This window comes from Callorhinchus milii, unplaced genomic scaffold (assembly GCF_018977255.1).
Source record: "Callorhinchus milii isolate IMCB2004 unplaced genomic scaffold, IMCB_Cmil_1.0 Scaffold5, whole genome shotgun sequence".
Lineage (NCBI taxonomy): Eukaryota > Metazoa > Chordata > Chondrichthyes > Chimaeriformes > Callorhinchidae > Callorhinchus > Callorhinchus milii.
This window is the reverse complement of record NW_024704746.1, coordinates 47787896-47810309: the sequence shown is the minus strand read 5'-3', so window position 1 is coordinate 47810309 and position 22414 is coordinate 47787896. Positions and strand designations below refer to the sequence as shown.

The 22414-nt window shown below is 42.7% G+C and overlaps 1 protein-coding gene and 1 long non-coding RNA gene across 2 annotated transcripts; one reads left to right on the top strand and one right to left on the bottom strand.

The window, feature by feature from the left end:
* The first annotated feature begins 1283 nt into the window (after positions 1 to 1283).
* On the top strand, positions 1284 to 20248 carry ttc38 (tetratricopeptide repeat domain 38). Its single transcript, XM_042335828.1, has 14 exons — positions 1284 to 1459; positions 3546 to 3623; positions 5187 to 5268; positions 6320 to 6491; positions 7855 to 8028; positions 9289 to 9364; positions 10165 to 10284; positions 12460 to 12519; positions 13514 to 13552; positions 14517 to 14598; positions 15583 to 15748; positions 17248 to 17407; positions 18571 to 18644; positions 19398 to 20248. The coding sequence occupies exons 1-14, from the start codon at positions 1313 to 1315 to the stop codon at positions 19489 to 19491; spliced, it is 1524 nt and encodes a 507-aa protein (XP_042191762.1). The 5' UTR covers positions 1284 to 1312; the 3' UTR covers positions 19492 to 20248.
* Positions 20135 to 22362, bottom strand: LOC103181808. Its single transcript, XR_488247.2, has 2 exons — positions 22110 to 22362; positions 20135 to 21756 (listed from the first exon to the last, which is right to left on the bottom strand). It is a non-coding gene; the product is annotated as an uncharacterized LOC103181808 (long non-coding RNA).
* Between the last annotated feature and the right edge of the window lie 52 nt (positions 22363 to 22414).

Below are 22414 nucleotides of genomic sequence, written 5' to 3'. Positions count from 1 at the left end.
TATACATTAGGAAAGATCTGGTTTCAATTACCGACCCTGACAATAATAAAATAATAATAATCCTTGCATTTGTTACAGCGCCTTTTCACGTCTTCGAGACGTCTCATCCACCGCCTCTCCTCTCACCTCAACGGCACTGTCCTTGATTGGTTCAGATTGTACCTCTCACACCGCCTATACTGCATCTCCTCAAATGGCTTCTCCTCTAACCCCTGAACCATCTCGTGCGGCGTTCCACAGGGCTCTGTCCTTGGTCCCCTCCACTTCAACATCCACATGCTCCCCCTTGATGTCCCAATGCACTTCAAAGAATAGACTGTAAAGTGAATTGACTGCAGATATTGTGGGTGAAATACAGCAGCCAATTGCGCACAGCAGTGTCCCGCAAACAGTTGTGGATTGAAGTGACCAATTTATTATTGTTTTTATTTCTTGAGGGATTATTATCAAGCGTGTGGAGTAAGGAAACTTGCCCAAGGTTTCTCCCGGCCGGGAATCAAACCCGGGTCTCTTGCTTGTGAGGCGAGCGCTCTAACCACTGAGCTACAGGACCCCTAATTGTGGGCGAAAGAAAGAGCGGTGGATCGAGTGACCAAATTATTATTATTAATTTTTTTTTTAAAAAAGCGTTATTATCCCTGGAAAGCGATCCGCCAATCGACTGACAACCGGGTTCCCGCTTGAACTGAGGCGTGTGGAGTAAGGAAACTTGTCCCGACGTTTCGCCCGGTCCGGGAATCCAACCCACACCCTCTCGCTTGCGAAGGCGAGCGCTCCAACCCCTGAGCTACGGGACTCCATAATAGTTCTTGCCCAATGACCGGGGGAAGGTGTGTGTGTGTGTGGGGGGGGGGGGGGGCACTGCAAGACCTCTCCGGGGTGGGGGGGTGGGTGGGGGGGATCACTGCAGGACCTGTCCGGGGTGGGGGGGGGGGGGTGTGTGGTGGGGGGGGTGGGGGTCACTGCAGGACCTGTCCGGGGTGGGGGGGGGGGGGTCACTGCAAGACCTCTCCGGGGTGGCGGGGTGGGTGGTGGGGGGTCACTGCAGGACCTGTCCGGGGTGGGGGGGTGTGGTGGGGGGTCACTGCAGGACCTGTCCGGGGTGGGGGGGTGTATGGGGGGGGGTTCACTGCAGGACCTGTCCGGGGTGGGGGGGGTGTGGTGGGGGGTCACTGCAGGACCTGTCCGGGGTGGGGGGGTGGGGGGGTGGGGGGTGGTGATGAATGGCCGAGGAAGAGGGAACGATCCCATTCGTTCCCAACCCCACTTTCCGCTGCGTGTGTGGGGAGCGGACGAGTCTCCAGCGCCGCCGATGGGAGCAGTGGGGGAGTGGCCGGAGCGACGGGGACTGCCGTCGGCTTATGCAACGACAGGAGGGGGGGAGGAGGGGCGCTCAGAGGGGAAGGAGTCACCAGGAACCCGGTCAGAGATGAGGTGCTCCGGCCTGAGAGACTGCCAGGTAAGCCCTCAGCCCTCAGCCCCCCGAGCGCGGTCAGTGCCACCGGTCCACTCCAACCCCACAGGGCCAATAGCGCAGAGCGCAAAACACCCCCCATTCCCCCACCTCCCCCCATTCCCCCTCCCCCCATTCCCCCTCCCCCCCCATTCCCCCCTCCCCCCCCATCCCCACCCCCCCACCCCCCCCATCATTCCCCATTCCCCCCTCCCCCCACCCCCCCCACCATTCCCCCCTCCCCCCATTCCCCACGCCCCCATCTCCCCCATCATTCCCCATTCCCCCCCCCACCATTCCCCCCTCCCCCCCACCATTCCCCCCTCCCCCCATCCCCCCCCAACCATTCCCCCCTCCCCCCACATTCCCCACACACCCACCCCCATCATTCCCCATTCCCCCCTCCCCCACCATCCCCCCCCACCATTCCCCACTCCCCCCCATTCCCCACCCCACCATTCCCCCCCCATTCCCCCTCCCCACCCCCATTTCCCCCCCTCCCCACCCCGCCATCCAAGTGACAATATGGAAGCTTTCAGTGAGGGAGAAGGGAACCCGTCAGTAAATCAGTTAAAAGTCTCCCCCCCCCCCCCCCCCCACTCCCCCCACCCCACAGCAGGGGAAAAAGTTGATGACTTTTTTTAAAAAATTTGTTTTCTTTTATTTTTTGACTTGAAAAATGTTCGAACCGCGTGAATTCAATTCTCGCACTCCTCGAAGCGTCAGACAAACTCGGCAGGTTCACAGTTGCATTTCTCGAACCACTATTAAAATAATCGTTTTGCATTCGTGGGTGGGGGGGGGGCACCGCTTTCCGCGCCGCTGCAGGGCTGCCCTTTCATGGGCTTCGGTCGTTGTTATCGTATTTGTATATATATATATACACATAAAAAATAATTTGGTCGCTGTTTGTGGGACGCTGCTGTGCACGATTGGCTTCCGCGTTTTCGGCCACAAAATACACAGTGAAATTTACTTTACAGTGTATTCTGTGAAGCGCTTTAAGATGTCTCAATCATGTGATAAGGCGCTGTACCCAAATGCCAGGATTATAATTATTATAATAAATAATAATAATCTTTGCATTTGATATCGCGCCTCAACACGCCTTCGAGACGTCTCAAAGCGCTTCACGGATTATACTGTGAAGTGAATTGACTGTATATTTTGTGGGTGAAACTTGGCAGCACAGCAGTGTCCCACAAACAGTCGTGGATTGAGCGACCAAAGTATTATTATCAGAATGCCCCACGAATCAGCGCCCTGACAAAGTGGTCCCACCCCACCACAAATCGATGTCCACATATTACGTGACATTGCTGAGCTCTTTCAGTGAGTCAGTCTACCACTGCCCCGATCAGCAAGACACTGGACTGGCAACATCAGCTAGAAAAGGAAGAAGCTGTCACGTGGTAGTCAAGGAGGGGGTGAAAATGTGAGGTAAGGCACATTTTCAGAGAGGGAACTTAGAGATAGTATGGAGGAGACCGCACTCTGGACCAGTGAAGTGTTATTCTTTTAAAATTATATGTCGAAAATATATTATTCTTTGTAGATCTGCTGTCAGAGCTGTTGCTGTTCAGTACAGGCACAGTTGTTCTATTGTAAATTAATGCATAATAATCCATAATCTTACATTTAATCAAGCAAACATTAAATTTAATGTTACAGAAGACTGGAATAACACACCATACGTATATTACAATTAAATAACACACGCCTCCGTATGTGTGTATGTGTGTGCGCATAAAATATAACAGGTTTTCTGCGGAAGTCATGCAGAAGTCAGTGGAGTGGCACAGCCTAGTGGAACATAGTTTTTCAGTTAGTTTTTGTTGTACCCAGAGAGGGAGACGCTGAGAAAAATCACAGTATCATCTAAAATTTAAAAAGGACAGGAGTTTATATCATCTTTATATTTATAAGTTCACGTGAAGCCCTCGATTTAGATTACTACCTTTTAATCCCTCCTCTATACACTTTGCCTTGAACTAAAATAAGAAAATTATGGCTTTTGTTGGTAGATATTTACCTCTTCATTTGTTGAGTTGAAGGACAGCCTCACAGATGCAATGCTCTGATTGTTTACCAGGCCTGGCAGGATGTGGGTCTCCCACTCTCCACAACAAGCAATGAAGCTTGCAAGATGTACGATGCTCTGTTGACCCAGGTAAGACTTTAATGGTTATGCATTTATATAGCACCTTTCATGGGAGCGAAGCAGGGTTTCCTTGGAGCTGAACTGGCTCCAAGGTGTATGTTTAACAACAGAATGTTGCAATCAAGCCAGCCCTCTGTGGCAGTCTTGGTCATCCGGTTCCAGAGCCAAGCAGGTCTGCAGTACTCCAGGATACTGCTGATGACAGCACAGGCAGACTGGCTCATCAACAGGACTTGGAAGGGCAAGTCAGTCAATGGGGCATGGTAGCATGGTGATGGATTTCCGCATGTGTCAGACACCCAGTGACCGCCCAAAGCACTCATAGTAATTTCACTGTACTCTTATCTCTGGGTGAGAATTACATGCTCCTTCCAGGTGCACTCTGAAAGGAGTGATCCTTCTCTTCTCATTTTATATCGAAGTATGTGCACAGTCAGAGCGGTTTCACAAATTACACCAAACACTTGGCGATTAAAAAAAATTCCTCATTTATTCAAACCCACAGGCTCCAATATATATTCCCGCTTTCAGAGCATTCAACGCAAAATAAACACAATTCTTATATAACACATTGATATATCCCATACTCTATAATAACCCATACTCTATAAGATATCTAACCACTGAGCCTCAATATTTGCACTATAAGGGGTAAACGAATAGAGTAAATACCCCAAATTCACATCTCCTCAAAGTTCCTGAGATTCAGAATTTTTATTATTGGTAATGTTAGAGTCAAGTGTTAGTTAAAACTCCAAATCTCAACAACACCCATATAACTCCACTCCTCTTATACCCCTAATGTGACTCTTTTTAACTGTTCTGCATACTTTGACAAATTGAAAACATAAAACTTGTTAACTATCCTTCAGACTAAAAAACTCTGCAGGATCCTAAAACCCATTAACTCACAAAATCTAACAAAAAAGCCATAAACCGAAAGCACCTAACCAACATTTTTACACCTTAAGAAAGATAAACAAATTGATATCTGAAGCTAACAAATTTAACAGATATCTGGCTCCGAACCCCTGTGAACCCTCTCAATGATCCCACGTATTCACCGTATTAACCTTTTACTACCTCACAGTAACAAGAACAAATTGCATTTATCTGGCACCTTTCACGTCAGGAGCATGAATGTTAACTGCAAAACAGATTGTAATTCTGATGACAATAGTCTCGAGGTAGTGTGTGATGGAATGTATTAAATCTACTGCTAAATGTCTTCTCCCAAACGTACTCAAGGTGCTTCTAGTCTCATATGTGCCTCAAGGCGTCTTTTTCTTGGGCGTTAACTAGTCCCAGAGTGAGTTAGAGTTCAAGTAACCTACATTTCAATACTCAGACGGAGAACACACAATTAATTCCATCTAGCTATATTTACCTCGAATGAATTGTTAAAGGAGGAACACACAATTAATTCCATCTAGATATATTTACCTTGAATGGGTTGTATCCTGTATCATGGAATCTTTTGCATTTCCTGTTGCTTCGCAGAGAGAAATGGTCACTATAACTATCTAAATGATTCAGAGGGCAAAAAGCTAATATTTTCCCTTCCTACTGCAGTTAGTGAGTTTCTCCAACGACCAGAGTCTCGGGGGAATTGAAGGGTGTATATCCCGACTTCAAGTTGCAGACCCAGACTTCGGTAAACAGAGAATGAATGTTGGTGTGAATGTATCTGTTATTTCAGAAACATAGGAACAGGAGTAGGCCATTCAGCCCCTCCAGCCTATTCCGCTGTTCTACAGGGTGACCAAAAGGTCGTGATAACTACTCTATTATCTAAAAAAAATCTCCACTTCAACACTTATTAGACACTGTAATGGTATTGTGACCTTTTGTCACCCTGTATTAGATCGAGGTTAATCTGTACCTCAACTCCATTTGTCTGACTTTGCTCTATACCCCTTAATACCCTAACAAAAATCTAACCACCTCAGTCTTGAAAACTTCAATTGATCCTGCATCCACAGAATTTTGGAGGAGAGAGTTCCAGATTTTCACAATCCCTGCGGTTTTACTGTATTCAAAATCTCAGATGGGTTGGGTAAAAGCTGCTTAATGGAAAAGATTGACCTTCTTAGGCACAACAGTTTGAAATTCTGTCCAGCTCGGATTGACTGTATTTTTTGGGCGCGACGTGGCAGCCAATTATGCAAACTGTGTCCCACAAACAGCCATGGAGTGATCAAACTGTTTTTTGGAGGGATAATTACACCTGGAAAGCGCTTCGCAAATCGACTAACAAGTGCTCTGAGACGCTACCCCATGTGAAGGCCGCTATATAACTGCAAGTTGTTATAACAACCAGGTTCCTACTTACTGCTAGATAAACAGAAACATTTGGAGTAAGGAAACACTAAGGGATTCCTAAAGAGTAGATTACCCTTTGTGGCTAAGTATAGAATAGGATTGTCCCAAGTTCTAGGAGCTGGTCATCAGTTCGCGTCTCGGAGGGGAAATGGTATGGGATGAGGATACGCAGATGAAGAAAACAAGCTGAAAATAGGGACAATTCAATATATTTGGAGAGTTATATATATATAACATTCTACTAAGAATATGTAACATATTACTCTTTGTGTTTCTGTTCCTCGTTCTGCATTTCTGTTCGTCTTATGGCTTCTCACCCTGTTCTAATTTTGGCTCTTGCTCCATCTGACCTTTGTTCTCCTTTTGTTTGTTCCTCGTCTCAGTGATGGGCCAAGTGATTGTGAACGGGCTGGAACTAATTGGTACAGCACGTTCTGTTTTTCTGGATGAAGAGCTGAATTCTGCCGTGAAGAGGATGGTTGACCTTTCAAAGACACAAGTCATCTGTGGGCGGGAGCTCCTCCACGTGCAGGCCCTCGAAATGTTTGCCAAAGGGTGAGGAGGTTCATCAAAATTTGCTTTCAATCCGTAGTGAGAATAAAGCTGGACCTCTAGTTCCTGGGACTGGCTGTTATAATAATAATAATAAACCTTGCATTTAATATAGTGCCTTATATGTCTTTGGGATGTCTCAAAGCGATTCACATAATAATAATAATAATCCTTGCATTTGATATAGCGCTTTTCACGTCTTCTCGACGTCTCAAAGCGCTTCACAGAATATGCTGTAAAATGAATTGACTGTATATTTGTGGGCGAACGCGGCAGCCAATTGCGCACAGCAATGTCCCACAAACAGTCGTGGATTGAAAATGACCAATTTATTATTGTTTTGTTTTTTGGAGGGATTATTATTAGGCTCTGTGTGGAGTAAGGAAACTTGCCCAAGGTTTCGCCCTGCCTGGAATTGAACCCAGGTGTCTCGCTTGCAAGGCGAGTGCTCTAACCACTGAGCTACAGGATTCCATATATATTCTCTAAAGTAAATTCATTGTATATTTTATGGCCGAAATGGATACAGAATACACCTCCTACTAATACAGAATATTTTAGTAAGAGGTGAGCTAAATTAAATTGAATTTTTTTTCCCCAAGGTAATAATCAACTTTATAGGCTATTTTAGAGCTTAATTTGTAGTATTTCTTAATAAGTATTACCATTAAGATTCATGTCAATACCCCATACGGTTGCTCCAGTTGTGTCAGACAAGAGGTGCTGTGGGTTGGTGTGACGTTCATCTGGTTTCTACAAGGAGTTCCCATTTGTACTACTTGGATAATACAGTACAATACAATTTACATTTAAATAGTGCCTTTCAAATTGAGAGGACGTCACAAAGCACTTTCCGCAGCTTTATTCCTTCCTGTAGCTCAGTGGTTAGAGCACTCACTTGCAAATGAGAGACCTGGGATCGATTTCCATGCAGGACGAATCGCTGGGCAAGTTTCCTTACTCCACACACTTCTGTTTACCTAACAGTAAGTAGGAACCTGGTTGTTAGTAAATTGGCAGATCGCTTTTGCAGGGATAATAATTCCTTCAAAAAAAATAATAAATTGGTCACTCAATCCACAACTATTTGTGGGACACTGCCGTGCGCAATTGGCTGCCACGTTTCACCCACAAAATATACAGTCAATTCACTTTACAGAATATTCTGTGAAGTGCTTTGAGACGTCTCGAAGAAGTGATAAGGCGCTATATCAAATGCAAGGATTATTATTATTAATATTAATAAGGGATCCAGTAAGAAATACCACAAGGTAGACCCCATATATGTAATACAATTTAGATATTTTTAGTGTTATGATTGGGACCATAAATAAAATAATAAATTAATTTCTCATCAACCCTTTAGGTCTTTTCCAAAAGCGTGTGAGATTTGGGAAAAGATCCTTGTGGACCATCCGACTGACATGCTGGCACTGAAGCTAGCACATGATTCATACTTTTACCTGGGTCACCCGCAGCAGATAAGAGATTCGATCGCAAGAGTCCTGCCTCACTGGACGCCACAGATTCCTCACTATGGGTAGGTACCTAGTGGTAAACATTATCTGTCAGCACCAGTGTGTTTTTTAAATGTATTCATACCTCAGTGTTTTCTGGTTATATTCGGTTAGACGTTGAAGGTCCCTTGGTACCAACTCAAAAAGAAGAGAGGGTTTCTCCTGGTGTCCTGGCCAACCACCCCACAAAGATAAAGTTATAGGTCATTGCAGTGAATGTTATTTCTCAACCCTTTGTGGCTAATACCCTTTGTGCCAAATACCTTAATTACCCTTTATGACTAAATACAGAATAGGATTGACCCAATTTCTTGGAGCAGGTTATCTGTTTGTGTCTCGGAGGGGAAATAGTATAAGATGAGGTTATTCAGAAGAAGAAAGCAAACTGAAAATAAGTTATCCATTCACTTCTTGGCTGTTTGTAAAAAATTGCTATGTGCGAATTGGTTGCGGTAATCACCAAGAATACAAGGACTATTATTATCTTTGGTATAAATTTGGTATAATTGGTATAAATTATTATCTTTGGTATAAATGGTTTTAGACAATTAGCAGTAATAATAATCCTTGCATTTGATATAGTGCCTTATTATGCCTTTGAGACGTCTCAAAGCACTTCATAGAAGATACTGTAAAGTGAATTGACTGCATATTTTGTGGCGAACGCCACAGCCAATTGCACACAGCGGTGTCCCACAAACAGTCGAGGATTGAGTGACCAATGTTTTTTGAAGGAATTATCACCCCCAGATAAGCGATCCACCAATCGACTTAACAACTGGTTTCTACTTATTGCTAAGTAAACAGAGGCGTGTGGAAGGGAACTTGCCCAACATTTCACGCTGCTGGGAATCAAATCCAGGTCTCTCGCTTGAGAGGCGAGTACTCCAACCACTGAGATCTCACTTGAAATACAGAGCAATGCAGGCTTCTCTGCAGCTTCTGTTATCTGACTGAAGTGTTACATTAGCAATGCACCTCTTCTCACACCAGCCATCCTTGTAACTTCTTGAGTGAATCTACAGTATTGTATTACTTCATGCTTAATTAGGGCAGTCAGATACTCACTGGATACCAAGTTTAGAATGTCTTGTTCTTTTACTAAAGGCACCTACAGTTGGCAGATTGGAATACATGATCATTCCATCAGTCTAAGCTGGATTTGAACCCAGCCCCCCAATGCTGTCCTATATGTGCTATATTGTAATGGATTAATGCAATGGAATGTGCATGCCAAATTAAATGGCAGAATTATTTTGACAATTCTTTGTGATCTTATGCAGCTTCCTGAAAGGCATGTATTCATTTGGGTTGGTGGAGACAAATTTTTATGATCTGGCAGAAAAAGTAGCAAAAGAGGTGAGAATTTAAAAAAATATCACTATTGGTAAGACAGCAAGGATGTTACTTTTAGATATCAGTCAATTTCACTTATCCTTGATAATGATGATGCAAAACTATCTGTTGCTGTCGACCTGGTGTTCTGAGAATATAAAAATCAGTTGAGGTTGTCATTGCGTTAGTACGTATCTGAATTTTATGAACTGATAATCGTTCAGTGAAATAAGCATTTGATTCTGTACATGAACTATTTGAAACCCTTCATTAAATTATTGCCTTGCAATTGCTACAAGAGCTCTATTATAATGCACATTCTGATGATCCACTTCTCAGACAGAACCTCCTGGTGCACACTTCTGAAGTTTTCAAAATGCTTTTGGAACATTGCAGATGTTGCATTCAGTATATTGAACCAGTGTTGTGTTTGAGAAATTTGGGTATGAGGGAAAAAATCACAAAGTTTATGAGTGCGCCTGGCCCGTGAAACAAGTACATCCATAATAATACTTGCATTTGTTATAAAACATAAGACATCTACAGAGATGCAGTGTTCTATGTACATGCAATGCTCTATGTACGTGCAATGCACACACAGCAAGATATGACACTGATTGCTGACTATCATAGATCCAGATTGTTTCAACTTCAATGCACCTTCCTGACATTCTTGACGATGAAATTGTAGTATTATCAATCCTCTTACATTCTAACCCATGAAAACTCATTATCCGTACAAAATGAATGTCGGTAGATATCTTCGCAATACGCTTTTGTTCTTGTGTTCTCAATTTTTGGATTGTTTTCTTTCTCCACCTTAGGGCTTGGCTTTGAACCCAAATGATGCCTGGTCTGTTCACAGTATTGCCCACGTACATGAGATGCGTGCAGAACCAGACAGTGGATTAAAGTTCATGAAGCAAACAGAGAATGACTGGAAGGTAAACTTGAGAAGCCCTCTGAGATAGGCAGCACCTAATCCACCGCTACTAAAGGCTAGTGCGTTAAGTAGGATAGTGTACCAGTGGAGCACTGATATGCTGTGCCACAAAGTTCAAATCCACTCCACTAAGTTCCTGATCTTAACAAAGCAGCTGGGAGGTGCCAGCGCTTTGGTCAGTAGTTCCCACAAGAGAACAGAGGGAAAATTATGAGGTGAAAAATGACAGCACTTCCTGATGTCCACTTGCAAGCTCAAGTGCAGCATTCTATCAAAGGCCTGGAAAAATGTGGAGTCCTGTAGCATAGTGGTTGACCTGCTCACCTCGCAAGTGAGAAGACCTGAGTTCGATTCCCAGGTGGTGGTAAAACATTATTATTGTTATTAAGAATGTGTGCAACTGGATATCGTGCTGTACATTCATGCAGTCCCGATTCACCTGTGCGTAAGCCAGGATATAACCAGGATACCTTAGTATATAAAAAAGATTCATTTGTTAAACACTGTACTCTATTGTTTCATTTATGGGGCACAGTTTATTCCAGAAAGATTTCACCAATAGTCCACCTGTGGATTATATATTATTGCAGACTGACTCCCAGGCATAATCTATCTGAGAGTCTAGCTCCTGGCTCACCCCCATGTTGAAATTTCCAGAGCTTGGTCTACAGCTCCCACAGAACAGAATGTTTTTAAAATAACTTTGTATATAAAAGTTAGGGTGCACACCTACGTGGTTAGATACTGGATTCAATAATTTATGTTCAGCTAGGTTGGAGCATTGCTACAAATCTATCTAAGAATAATAGATATTCTTCAGTTCTGTCTTTACCATGTATGCAGAACTGTAGCTCAGGGGATTACCTAGCAGCCGAATCCTTTAATGATGTTATTGATAGATTAACCAACAGGGAAGAAGATGTGGAACACATGAAATGAGATCAACTGCCATTGTTGTCACACATCTTCCCTAAGTTCTAACAGGTTCAAACATTGCACAAATGCCTGCTATCAGGGTTGCCAAACCCATCAGGGCTTAACAGTGGCAGAGCCTGACTCTGAGCTGGGGGGTGGCGGGATGTGAACGTAAGCAAGGTCGAACAGGCAAGTCTTGAGGCGGGCCTTGAAAGAGGGGAGTGAGAGGGCAAGGTGGAGGGATTGAGGGAGAGCGTTTCCGCGTTTTGGGGCGCAGTGGCTGAAAGCACGACCTCCGATGGTGGGGCAGAGGGTGCGAGGGACGAGCAGGAGGCCAGTGCCAGTCGAGCAGAAGCGCGGGTGGTGGATTGGGGAGTGAGGAGGTCGGAAAGGTAGGGAGGTGCCAGGGAGTGAATGGATTTGAACACAAGTGTAAAGATCTTGAAGTCCATCTGTTCGGTGATGGGGAGCCAGTGGAGCCTGGCCAGAACTGGTGAGATGTGGGTACAGAGTTTGGTTCGGGTCAATATGCGGACAGCAGAATTTTGAATGGGCTGGATCTTGTGAACAGTGGGGCTGGAGATACCGGCGAGAAGTGCGTTGGAGTAATCCAAGCGGGAGTGACAAATGTGTGCATGAGGGTTTCGACTGCATTTGGGGTACAGTCGGAGGCGGGCAATGTGGCGGAGGTGGAAGAAGGCGGTCCTCGTCAGGGACCAGATGTGGGGGAGGAAGGACAGCTGGGGGTCGAACTGGATGCCTAGGTTGTGTACTGTTTTGGTGATTGTGAGGGAGGTTGAGGAGTTCCGATCTGCAGGAGTCAAGACGTTGATGGAAGCCAAGGAGTATGGCTTCTGTCTTGTCCACCTTCAGCTGCAGGAAGTGGGGGCAAAGGAGTGTAAGGAGGGGTGGGGGGAGTGGCAGGAGCCGTGATGGAGGGAGAAGGCAGTGTGAATGGTTTGAGTAGGATGGAAGAGGACATGGGGGTGAGGAAGACGATTCAGCCAAGCGTATGTTTTCAATTTTTGAGGCAAAGAAATCCAGGACCTCGTCTTTGGATTGTAGTTTGCTTCCAGGATGACTTTGGAATAAAAGTCAGTTGTGGCCTGTGAAAGGTTGAAGCATGGAATGGTTAGCTATGAAGAGGCATGATAACATGGAATGGTGTGCGTGAAGAGGGTGGGGTGGTGGGGGAGGGGGTAGGTATCAAATTGCTTTAAGTGGAATTGTTTGCAGTCATTGTGTTTCTGATCTTTCACAGGACTGTGATCTGCTTGCCTGTCATAATTACTGGCACTGGGCACTCTGCCACATTGAAAAGGTTTGTAAATGAGTTACATGAAATCCACCTCATTTGCCCACTGCACCCTGGTCTTCTGATCATGTCAGTCTATTATTTGACATTTTAGATGCACCATAAAGATTTAATATTTAATACTGCCTTGTAAGAAGGAATGAAGGATGTTCCTTCATGTCAGAATATGAACTGGTGAATGTGTCTCTTTCTTACTGACACTAGAGTAATTGATCCCACTTTAAAATGACTTATGAATTCCCTCACAGGCCAGAAGTGAACGTGTACTGCCATTCCCTTTCTCTGCTTCAGGGGATAAAATCATAGAATCATTTCTGAGGCTGCTCTCCAAAAACAATTATTTTCCCCATAATCTTCATAGTTTTCTTTTTAAAATTTCTTGTCCAATTGTGGATTCTGCTTCAACCACCGTTTTGGTAGGTTATTCCATGTCCTAATAATCTTCTGTGTAGAAAAATCAATCTCCTAACCTCTCCTTGTGTGTTTTTTTGGTAATCTAAAATTTGCACCCTTGACTTAATGATTTATAGACCATAGGAAATAATTTCTCCCTATTTATCTTGTAATTTTGGAAGGAAAGAGCAAGGCCATGAGAGAGAATGAATCAACAGACTGAGATAATAACTGATTACCTCTTTCTTGTGTGTGGTCGAAAAGAAGAAAATGCATTGACAGTCACTTTTACCCTGTCTTCCTATCCCACGAAAACATTTTAAAGGCCACCAAATGCACCAAACACTAATGACACAATCTGCTACTTATCGAGTCATTTGATACCTCTTCCACTCGATACTTTGTTTCTCAAGTTTGAGATCAATGGACTTTCACTCATTAAATAGATTAAAGGTACGTTTGGGTCAGAGAAGAAGACATGTCACAATGCTTCACTCACTCCAGGAGTGCTTGATGCCAGAATATGCCCCACCCTGAAACTGCTCAACTGGATTTACAGCCGCGCTGAGTAGATAATGCCTGCTTAACAACTCTCCTTTGCACCTAGGGTGAATATGAAGCAGCACTAACGCTCTATGATGTTAATGTGAGTACACAAATTTTAAGTTGCTGAACGGAGAAGCTATTTGATAAAACATCTGTTTAACAGGGGATACTGGGTTTATATTTTTATTTTGCTTTTGGTAAGAGAGAAGTTGTAATGTTTTTCTGTGCAGTCCTTGTGAAAACGCAATTAGAAACATATTTGGCCTATGGACACTGTGTACTTTTTAAGAACAATAACTGAAAAATCAACTCCAGCAATGTGTGGACTGACGCTGAATGAAAAACAACATGGTGTGGCTTTTGTGTATGCCATGTTTTTTTCACATGCAAAACTACTTATGAAAATTAATCATTGAAATATTTCCTCACCAAAGTTCTCCAGGACAAACAGATTCACTGCATCTGATTTATTTTATTAAAAAAACAGTAAGGTTGTCACAGTCATTTGGTGTATAATATTAATTTAAAGCAATCCAGATATGATGTCTGAATTTCTATGTGCATATTTTCAAACCTCCCCCCCTAGATGTGGAGTCCCATAGTGTTGTTGTTATCAAGCTCACAAGAGGACCCGGGTTCGATTCCTGGGCAGGGTGAAACCTTATGCAAGCTTTCTTATTCCACATGCCTGCTTACCTAGCAGTAAGTAGGAACCCAGTTGTTAGTCGATCAGCAAATCGCTTTCCGATGTTAATAACCCCTCGAAAAAAAATCTGGTGACTTAATCCACGATTGTTTGTGGGACACTGCTGTACGTAATTGATTTCCGTGTTTCACCCACAAAATACACAGTTAATCCCCTTTACAATTATATTCTGGGAAGTGCTTTGACATGCCTCGATGTGGTAAGGCGCCATATCAAATGTAAGGATTATTATTATATCCCTTAGGCTGTCTGAGATACACTTCCTTTTTGCCTCAGTTTTCTTTCCCGCTTACTTTATCTATGTGAGGTTGTCAGTGTGATGCTTTAGTTTCTTCCACTGACTGCTATTTTGCTGCAGATGTCCCCATCTTGTATGAAATCTGCATCAATGCTCGATATTGTAGACACGAGTTCCATGTTGTACCGTCTCCAAATGGAAGGTAAGAGCAATTTTCTCTGTTGTGTATCAGATGTGTCAAACAGGTCTCAGCCTTGTTCAGATGGCCTTACTCTCACCTCTGAGTCAGAAGGATATGCGTTCAAGCACCATTGGGACTTTGAACTCAGTCCACACCATTGTTGGAAGTGCCATCCTTCACATGAGATGCATTAAACTGAAGCCCCATCTGCTTGTTCAGGTGAACTTTAAAGATCACATGACTCTATTTGAAAAGAGAAATGAGTTTCTCTCAGGATCCTGGACAGCAATACCCCAAATAAAATTGGTCATTCACTTCCCATATGTTTAGGGATGATTGCTGTGCGAAAATTGGCTGAATAGGAAACGTGTGCTGCTCCTCCAGTGTTTGGCAACACTAGTTCCCCTTGTGATTTTTCCACAGTCCAGTCTTTGTCAGTCCATTGAGCAGACGTGTAGAACGGATCAATTTCATGTACAAATCATCTACAAATACCTTCGCGCCCTGGCACCTCCCTACCTTACCGACTGCCTATTTTCTCACTGCACTACCTGCTGCCTCTGCTTGGCTGACTCTGGCCCTCCTGCTTGTCCTTTGTCCCCTCTGATCCACCACTTCAGCCATTCTTTCAGCCTCTATACCTCGAGCTTTGGAACTCTCTCCCTCAATCCTTCCACCTTGCCGCCTCCTTCCCTTATTTTAGATCACGACTGAACACCTTCCCCTTCAACTGTGCTTACGGTCATCTCATCCCTCCCTCTGGCTCGGCGTCAAGCTCCACCACCGTTAACCACTCTGAGACACTGCCGCATGTGAAGGGGGCTATATAAATGCAAGTTGTTGTCGTTGTTTAAGCAACAGCTTCCCCACAGGGAGGAAGTGGAAGATGAACAAAGTAACTGTGTTGCCTTACCATAAAAATAAATCTACTGGTTACATGACTAGCCCATTAATCTAACACTGGACACATCAGACTTTCCTTGGTGACTTTATAATTTCACACAGGCATTAATGTTGACAGTCGCTGGAAGGAGCTCATCAGAGTCACCAAGCTGCACGCTAAAGATCACATTCTTATCTTCAATGACGCTCATGTACTAATGTCCTTCCTTGGAGCCAAAGATGTTGAGACAACCAATCAGCTCATCAGCTCATTGCAAGAAGTTGCACAGTAAGGATATGTCAGAATTTGATTTGAAGATTTTATTCAGAACATTTTTGTTAAAGCTATCTGAAAGCATAAGAGTGGGTCATAGAAACAGTAGGCCATTCAGCCCCTCGAGTCTGTCCCGCCATTCTATAAGATCATGGTTGATGTGTACCTCAACTCCAATTACCCGCCCTTGCCCCATATCCCTTACCCTAACCTAACAAATATCTATCCACGTGTCAGCTTGTCTGCTGGATCTGGTGCAAGGAGATACTAATGGTATAAAATGCAAATACAGATATTAAACAACAATATACAAATGTAGCAGTGCTGATGGTGAGACTCCCTCTTGAACTTCCTCTAGTGGACACATTTCAATCTGCATGTAAATAGCACAGTGTGAAGAAACTACCTATGCAACTCAAGAATCTGAATTTGAACGCAGCTTTGAGTGATGGGGTGCACTCGTTATCGGCTGAAAAGAGCGAAAAGTTTGATTCTCAAGTACTGTCATCTTCATTTTTGAAGAAAAGAGAAATTGGGAGTTTGACCACTGTGTTGAATTAAAATGTGAGATTTCTGATTCACTTCCAGAAGTGTTCAGATAATATAGACTAGGTAGCTCAATTAGTTGAGTACCAGTCTTGAATCATTGTGGGTCCACTTAGCCTTTCTCCATTTATAATTTGCTTTTTTGGAATACTGTATTTAAAAATATGCTTCTGGGGGGGTGGGTAGGGGGAAAGAAGATAAGTGTGGTTTATTTGAGATTGAATTGGTCAAAAATAACAACAAATTGCATTTATATAGCGCCTTTCATGTCAGGAGGCCATCCCAAAGTGTTGGACAGTCAAGGGTATGCACCCAACCCGGGGCTTGGATTCGGGAGGCGTGGGTGGCCAATACAGTTCCACAGTAATCCAATGCACTATTATGGTTGACTAGTTCGTCTACTTTATGAATGAGAATAGGAGTCGTTGATTTACTCTCAAGGTAAAGCGTTAGGAATTACAGCAGTCCTAGCTGGACAAGAATTGTAAAACATACCAGTGTTTCGTACTGGTAAGATGGTGCAGTTACCACTCCTGTTAACTGGGTTAATTTTGTACAGCACATTCGGCCGAACTCTCTATGAATCAATTATTTGCAGTATTTGTAAAATTACCCCTTTATGATATGTGATTGAGGCTTCAATGTGGAATTTATTCCACTCGTAAGGAAAACAGTCTTTTGTGAGAAATCAGATTCTCTTGTTTGTCTGAAAGAGCACTTTAGGGAGAAATTCCACCTGGGTCCAGATTTACTTTATAGACTCATTGAAATATTACATAAATAAAGTACATCTGGACCCAGATGGAATTTCTCCCCATAAAATAACATGTTTAAAATAGATTTCTGAAGAACATGCGGATAGATTTTTTAAAAAAGTAACCACATTTCTGTTATGCTACAATCGACTACAGTAACATTTAATTGTGATATACTTGTTCATTCACTTTTTTCTTCATGATATTTGGCAGAACTCCTGGTGAGAATTATCAACATCGCATGGCTCAGGATTTGGGACTTCCTATATGTCAGGCAATGATAGAGTTTGCAAATGGAAATTATAGCCAGACTGTGAATCTATTAAATCCAATTCGTTACCAGATCCAAAACATTGGGGGAAGCAACGCTCAGGTATTGTGCAGTTTCCTTTCTGGATGACCCAATATTATCAGTCAAAATGAATGTACTTTATCTAGTTTTCTCGAATAAAATGGCATATTGGAGTTGTGGCACATACCCTGTTTTCACAGGCAACAAATTGTAGTGTGAAGACAGTACCTATGTAACTCATATTGTCACACAAATTCATTGTTGAGATGCTTTTAAAACTTTTTTGGTTTGATATAGGTGAACAAATTGGTTGGCATTTAGGTACTATTGCCAAGATGGGTGAGGTATTTGAACAGATTTGAGCTCCTGATTTGAAACCGCAATTGTACCGACAATTTGTGATTACTGTGTTTATTCTGACATGGTTTGGACANTTTTTTTAACCCTCACTGCTGGAGCTTTTGTGATTGAATCACATGACATGGAACTGTGCCATGTGATTTAAATTGCAATGGTATTGGAACTAAATGTTGTCAGTTTATGTGTGTTTTACACATGGTTAATACACAACCTGCAGTTTGTTATTAGGCAGTAACACATCAGGGATTGAGGCTGCGTTATGAACAATGGGAACAAAGCTTATCAGTTTGCAGCGTCATCTCATCTGAGATTTTCTTATGGTGAGACGGATATCTGACACATGCGGAAATCCATCACCATGCTTAAGAGTATCCAAACCAAGCTGAGATTTCCATGCATTTCACCTACATATGGAAAATCCCAGAGATAAGATAGTTTGAATGGAATGAACACTCTCTCCCTGGAGGACTATCCTGTGAGCGAAGGCTTGGGAACTCCAGAGTGTGTGTTGGGGTACTGCTGGATTGTAACCAGCTAAAACCGCATAACTTGCCATTGATATTGCTGTCTGGCAAGCTTTCCCGCTGCTTGTCCTAAGGTATTGCCTTGTAGGAAGACTATATTATCCTCAGTTAGACAACATCTAACATGATATATTATCCTTCATAAATTTAAAAACAATTAAAATGCATTTCTTACAACTTTACCCTTTGCTTTTCTTAGTGGTGGTTTTGTGGCAAAGCAGTGGTGAATGACAGGAACCTGCAATGAGATTGAATTGTTATTTGATGGGAAGAGGATACTGCGTTTCATAAAATAGCTTGTAGCAATACATTTTCAACTGAATATTGAACTGTACATTAAAGTAACTTTCTTTCATGCAGAGAGATCTCTTCAACCAGTTGCTGATCCACGCTGCTATAAGATCAGAAAGCAGATTTCACCAGAAACTAGCCAGGTACAGTGTGTGCTAAATAATTGATAAATGATTTCACAGAATTATACAGCACAGAAGGAGGCCATTTGGCCCATCGTATCCGTGCCGGCTCTTTGAAAGAGCTGTCCAAATTAATCCCACTCCCCTGCACTCCCCCCATAGCCCTGCAAACTTGTCCTCCCCAAATAATTATCTATTCTCTTGAAAATTGTTATCGAATCAGCTTCCACCACCCTTTCAGCCAATGAATTCCAGATCTGAACAACTATTTATTAAGTTATTCTTTTAAAGTTGATCAAGGAAGTTAGGCCAGATAACTAAACCATTACCAAGGTTGCTTCATTGGAAATGAGATGATGCATTGGGTTGGTGTTTAATTGTCCCTGATACTTGGGTCACAGACTAGCTCAGCTTGTCAGGAATCCAGGTTTCTTGTTTTTAAGTATATTTAAAGCTGGACTCAAAGATTGGATTTGGAGTGAACATCATTTCATTGTGTGATGATTCCACTTGTGTCTCTTGGCAGCACAAATAATGCTGAAAGAGTGATTCACTTCAGAACTTCAATGTCTCCAAGCTACCCTGTTGTTCAATGCTGCTAAGTGATATCATGATATTACACTCATTAAAAGGCACGTATAGGCATTCAATCAATCAGTTACTGTTCCAAAAAATTCAAAATGCGATAGGAATATGAATTTAACTCTTTTTTAGGCCTGATCATTTTGGCTTTTTAGTTTAACACAATATTTTTTTTTATTGTATTCCTTACAGATGTTTGTTAGTGGAGCGAGAAGCTTTTAGGCCTAACTCCTTGCTAACCCAGAGGCTCATTCGCAAAACCGCAGCAGTGCATAATATGGACTGACCACTGCATTATGTTTCTACTACAGCTGCTCTTATACGAAAATCAATTGTCTACTCATACGGTAGTTGCTATGATAGCTATTATGAATCTGGAATTTAAAATTAAAAATATGTAATTGTTTTTGTAGACCAGAATTATATGGAATATTCCAACACAATACTAATAAGAATGAAAAAAACCTGATCATGGTAAATAAGATATTTTTATAAGACAATGTTTGTCATAAGGGAAATGCGAATTACAGAAGTGGGTTTAAGAACAGATGATGAACTGCCATTATACGTTCATCCAGTTTAGAGCAGTACAGGACATCCATCATCAGAATTATAATCCTATTCCAAAATATGAAATCTGCATTATCTGAGAGCACTGAACATCCAGGTGCTGATCTGCCAAGTATCTGGCACATGCATATGTGCCAGTAAAGTAATGGTAAGGGCAATAGGCAGTTTAGTGTCAATTTTTAACCATGTAATTAAAATAGTAGACTCAAAGGTCTTTGAATTAATTTTTGATTATTACCAATTTAGTAGAAATACCGCATTTCTATTCTTTACATCCTATCTACCTTGAAAATCTGCAGGATTCCTAAAATGTATTTGCCTAATGCAATATCTTGGAAGAGAAAATAAAAGTCTACTGGTGCCATCACAAATCCTTTATTGAATAGAAGCCATTAGATAATGTCAACGACTTTCCAAAACTGTTGGGATAAAACAAAACTGTTGCAATAAAATAATAACGGATCAGAACCAAAGCCAAGGCCTAACGTTCCATTCCTGTTATCGTCCAATGTCTTTGCTCAGATTTGTAACATTTCTTAGTAAACAAGTTGTGTATTAACCAAATGTTACATACTCCTTACTCTGAGGATTTTGATTAACCTTTCTTTTACATCATTTTACACGTGATCAATGTAATCACATGAATATGATACCCCATATGACACAAAAATTAAAACAAACAAAATTTTCAAGTGGTTTATTTACATTATTTTAAGTTTCTTTTAACGACCATTGTTCATATATTTGATTCTCTTGCAGGTTAACTTTAAAATAATAGTATGCATCTTAACCCAATATCTACCTTTTATAAGTGATAAAAGATGAAATCATATGAACGTCCAAATATGATTCCATTTCTAAATGTTGGGAGATAAGCAATTGATTTGTTTTGATTCATCCCATTTTTACCATTCATATCTACTTTGTTGGTACATCAGCTAAATCTACAATCCTTTTGTTCTATTCTGAAGAGCACTGCTTCATTTTCTCCTGAATTAATAACAAGATATATTTTGAAAAGGACAAAATAGAATATACAACATATCAAATTGATCTCAAATTGTACTTATTACATGTATTCTGTAATCTGAGGGCCCAAAACAATCTTGGGCTAAACCTTATGAACATTGTCTTAAAATTTAATACTCTTGTAGAATTTGGGGAAAATTGTTTTTATTTGGTAGTTAAGTTTTGCAGAGTGCCCTAAACATCATGGGATTGTTGTAAATTATGCTATTATTTATAGCAATTCAATGCATAATTTGATCATGACCCATTTGTGGTGGAAGAAATATACCAGCCAACAGGACCGCAAATGCAATTTCCACAGGGTAATATACCACCAATCTTGGGATGGGCACTAAAACAATGGTAATTTGAGATAGGCATTCAGAATGCAGCCTAACACAATTGAACATCTGGTTTAAAAAAATACTTGCCAACCACTGAGATGTAATCTGTATGGTCCAGATTTAAAGGCCGTTGTGTTTTTCAGATTTAAGTATTCATAAATAATAATCATAATCCTTGCATTTGATATCGCGCCTTATTAAGTTGTTTAGACGTCCAAAAGCGCTTCACGGAGTATACTGTGAAGTGGATTGACTGCATATTTTGTGGACGAAATGTGGCAGCCAATTAGTGTTCCACGAACGACCAAAGGTATTGGTTCATTTGGTGGGGTTTATTACCCTCGGAAAGCGACCGCCGATCGACTGTCAACGACCGGGTTTCGACTTACTGTTCGGTAAACAGAAGTGGTGCGGCGAGAAAACTCGCAGTAGGCGCTCGGATACCAAAACAGTAACAAGCAATGGTTGGGTCAGTGGTTTTAAATAAATAGCTCTCACACACACACACACACAAACACAATTGAAAGGCTCCCAATCTGTTGTTGTTTGGTCCACATGTTTGCCTTCGGTAAGTATCCTCGCAGCACACGAGCAGCAACGACGACCTGATGAGTCGTTCAAGCTCTCACCTGTACAGAAAAACAAAATATATATAGTTATTTACTGGTTGTAAACGCGTTTAAATGACATCGGTATTTACGGTAACAAAGCCTATTTTTTTTAAAAAGTTCATTTCAAGCGGGATCACATTTCCTCCCCCGATCCCCGCCATAGTGTCACCCTCTCCCTCGCCTTCACCATCCCCCACCCCTCCGCTCCCACTCGCCCTCCGGAAATTGCCGAGTCCTCCCGAATCGCTTCTCCGGAAATCCCCGCGTCCCCGGAGCGGCTTATCGCGTCGCCGCGTTGCCATAGAGATCTGCAACCGGCGGACCAGGACCCCTATGGTTATCACGCCCCCTCCTTTGCTGCTGCTGCTCACCCGCTCCAACCTAACGTGCTTCTTCCTCTCTTACATCTTCCACTCTCTTGTCAGGGGCTGTAGCGGCGGCCGCGACCCGAGGTATCCATCTCAATCCCGGGCGGCCGTTAGGCGGAGTGAGCCTCCGCCACCATCCGACCCGTCGAAGAGCTCGGGCGACGGCTGCTTCTGCTTCCCCAAGCGACCTGACAGCCTGCGTAGGCGTCGCCGCGCCAAGGCTCAGGCGCGGTCGCGAGCGGAGGCCGAGGCTGGAGCCGGCGCGGCGCCGCGAGCTGGAGCGGTTGCTGTGAGTCGCCGCGAGCCCC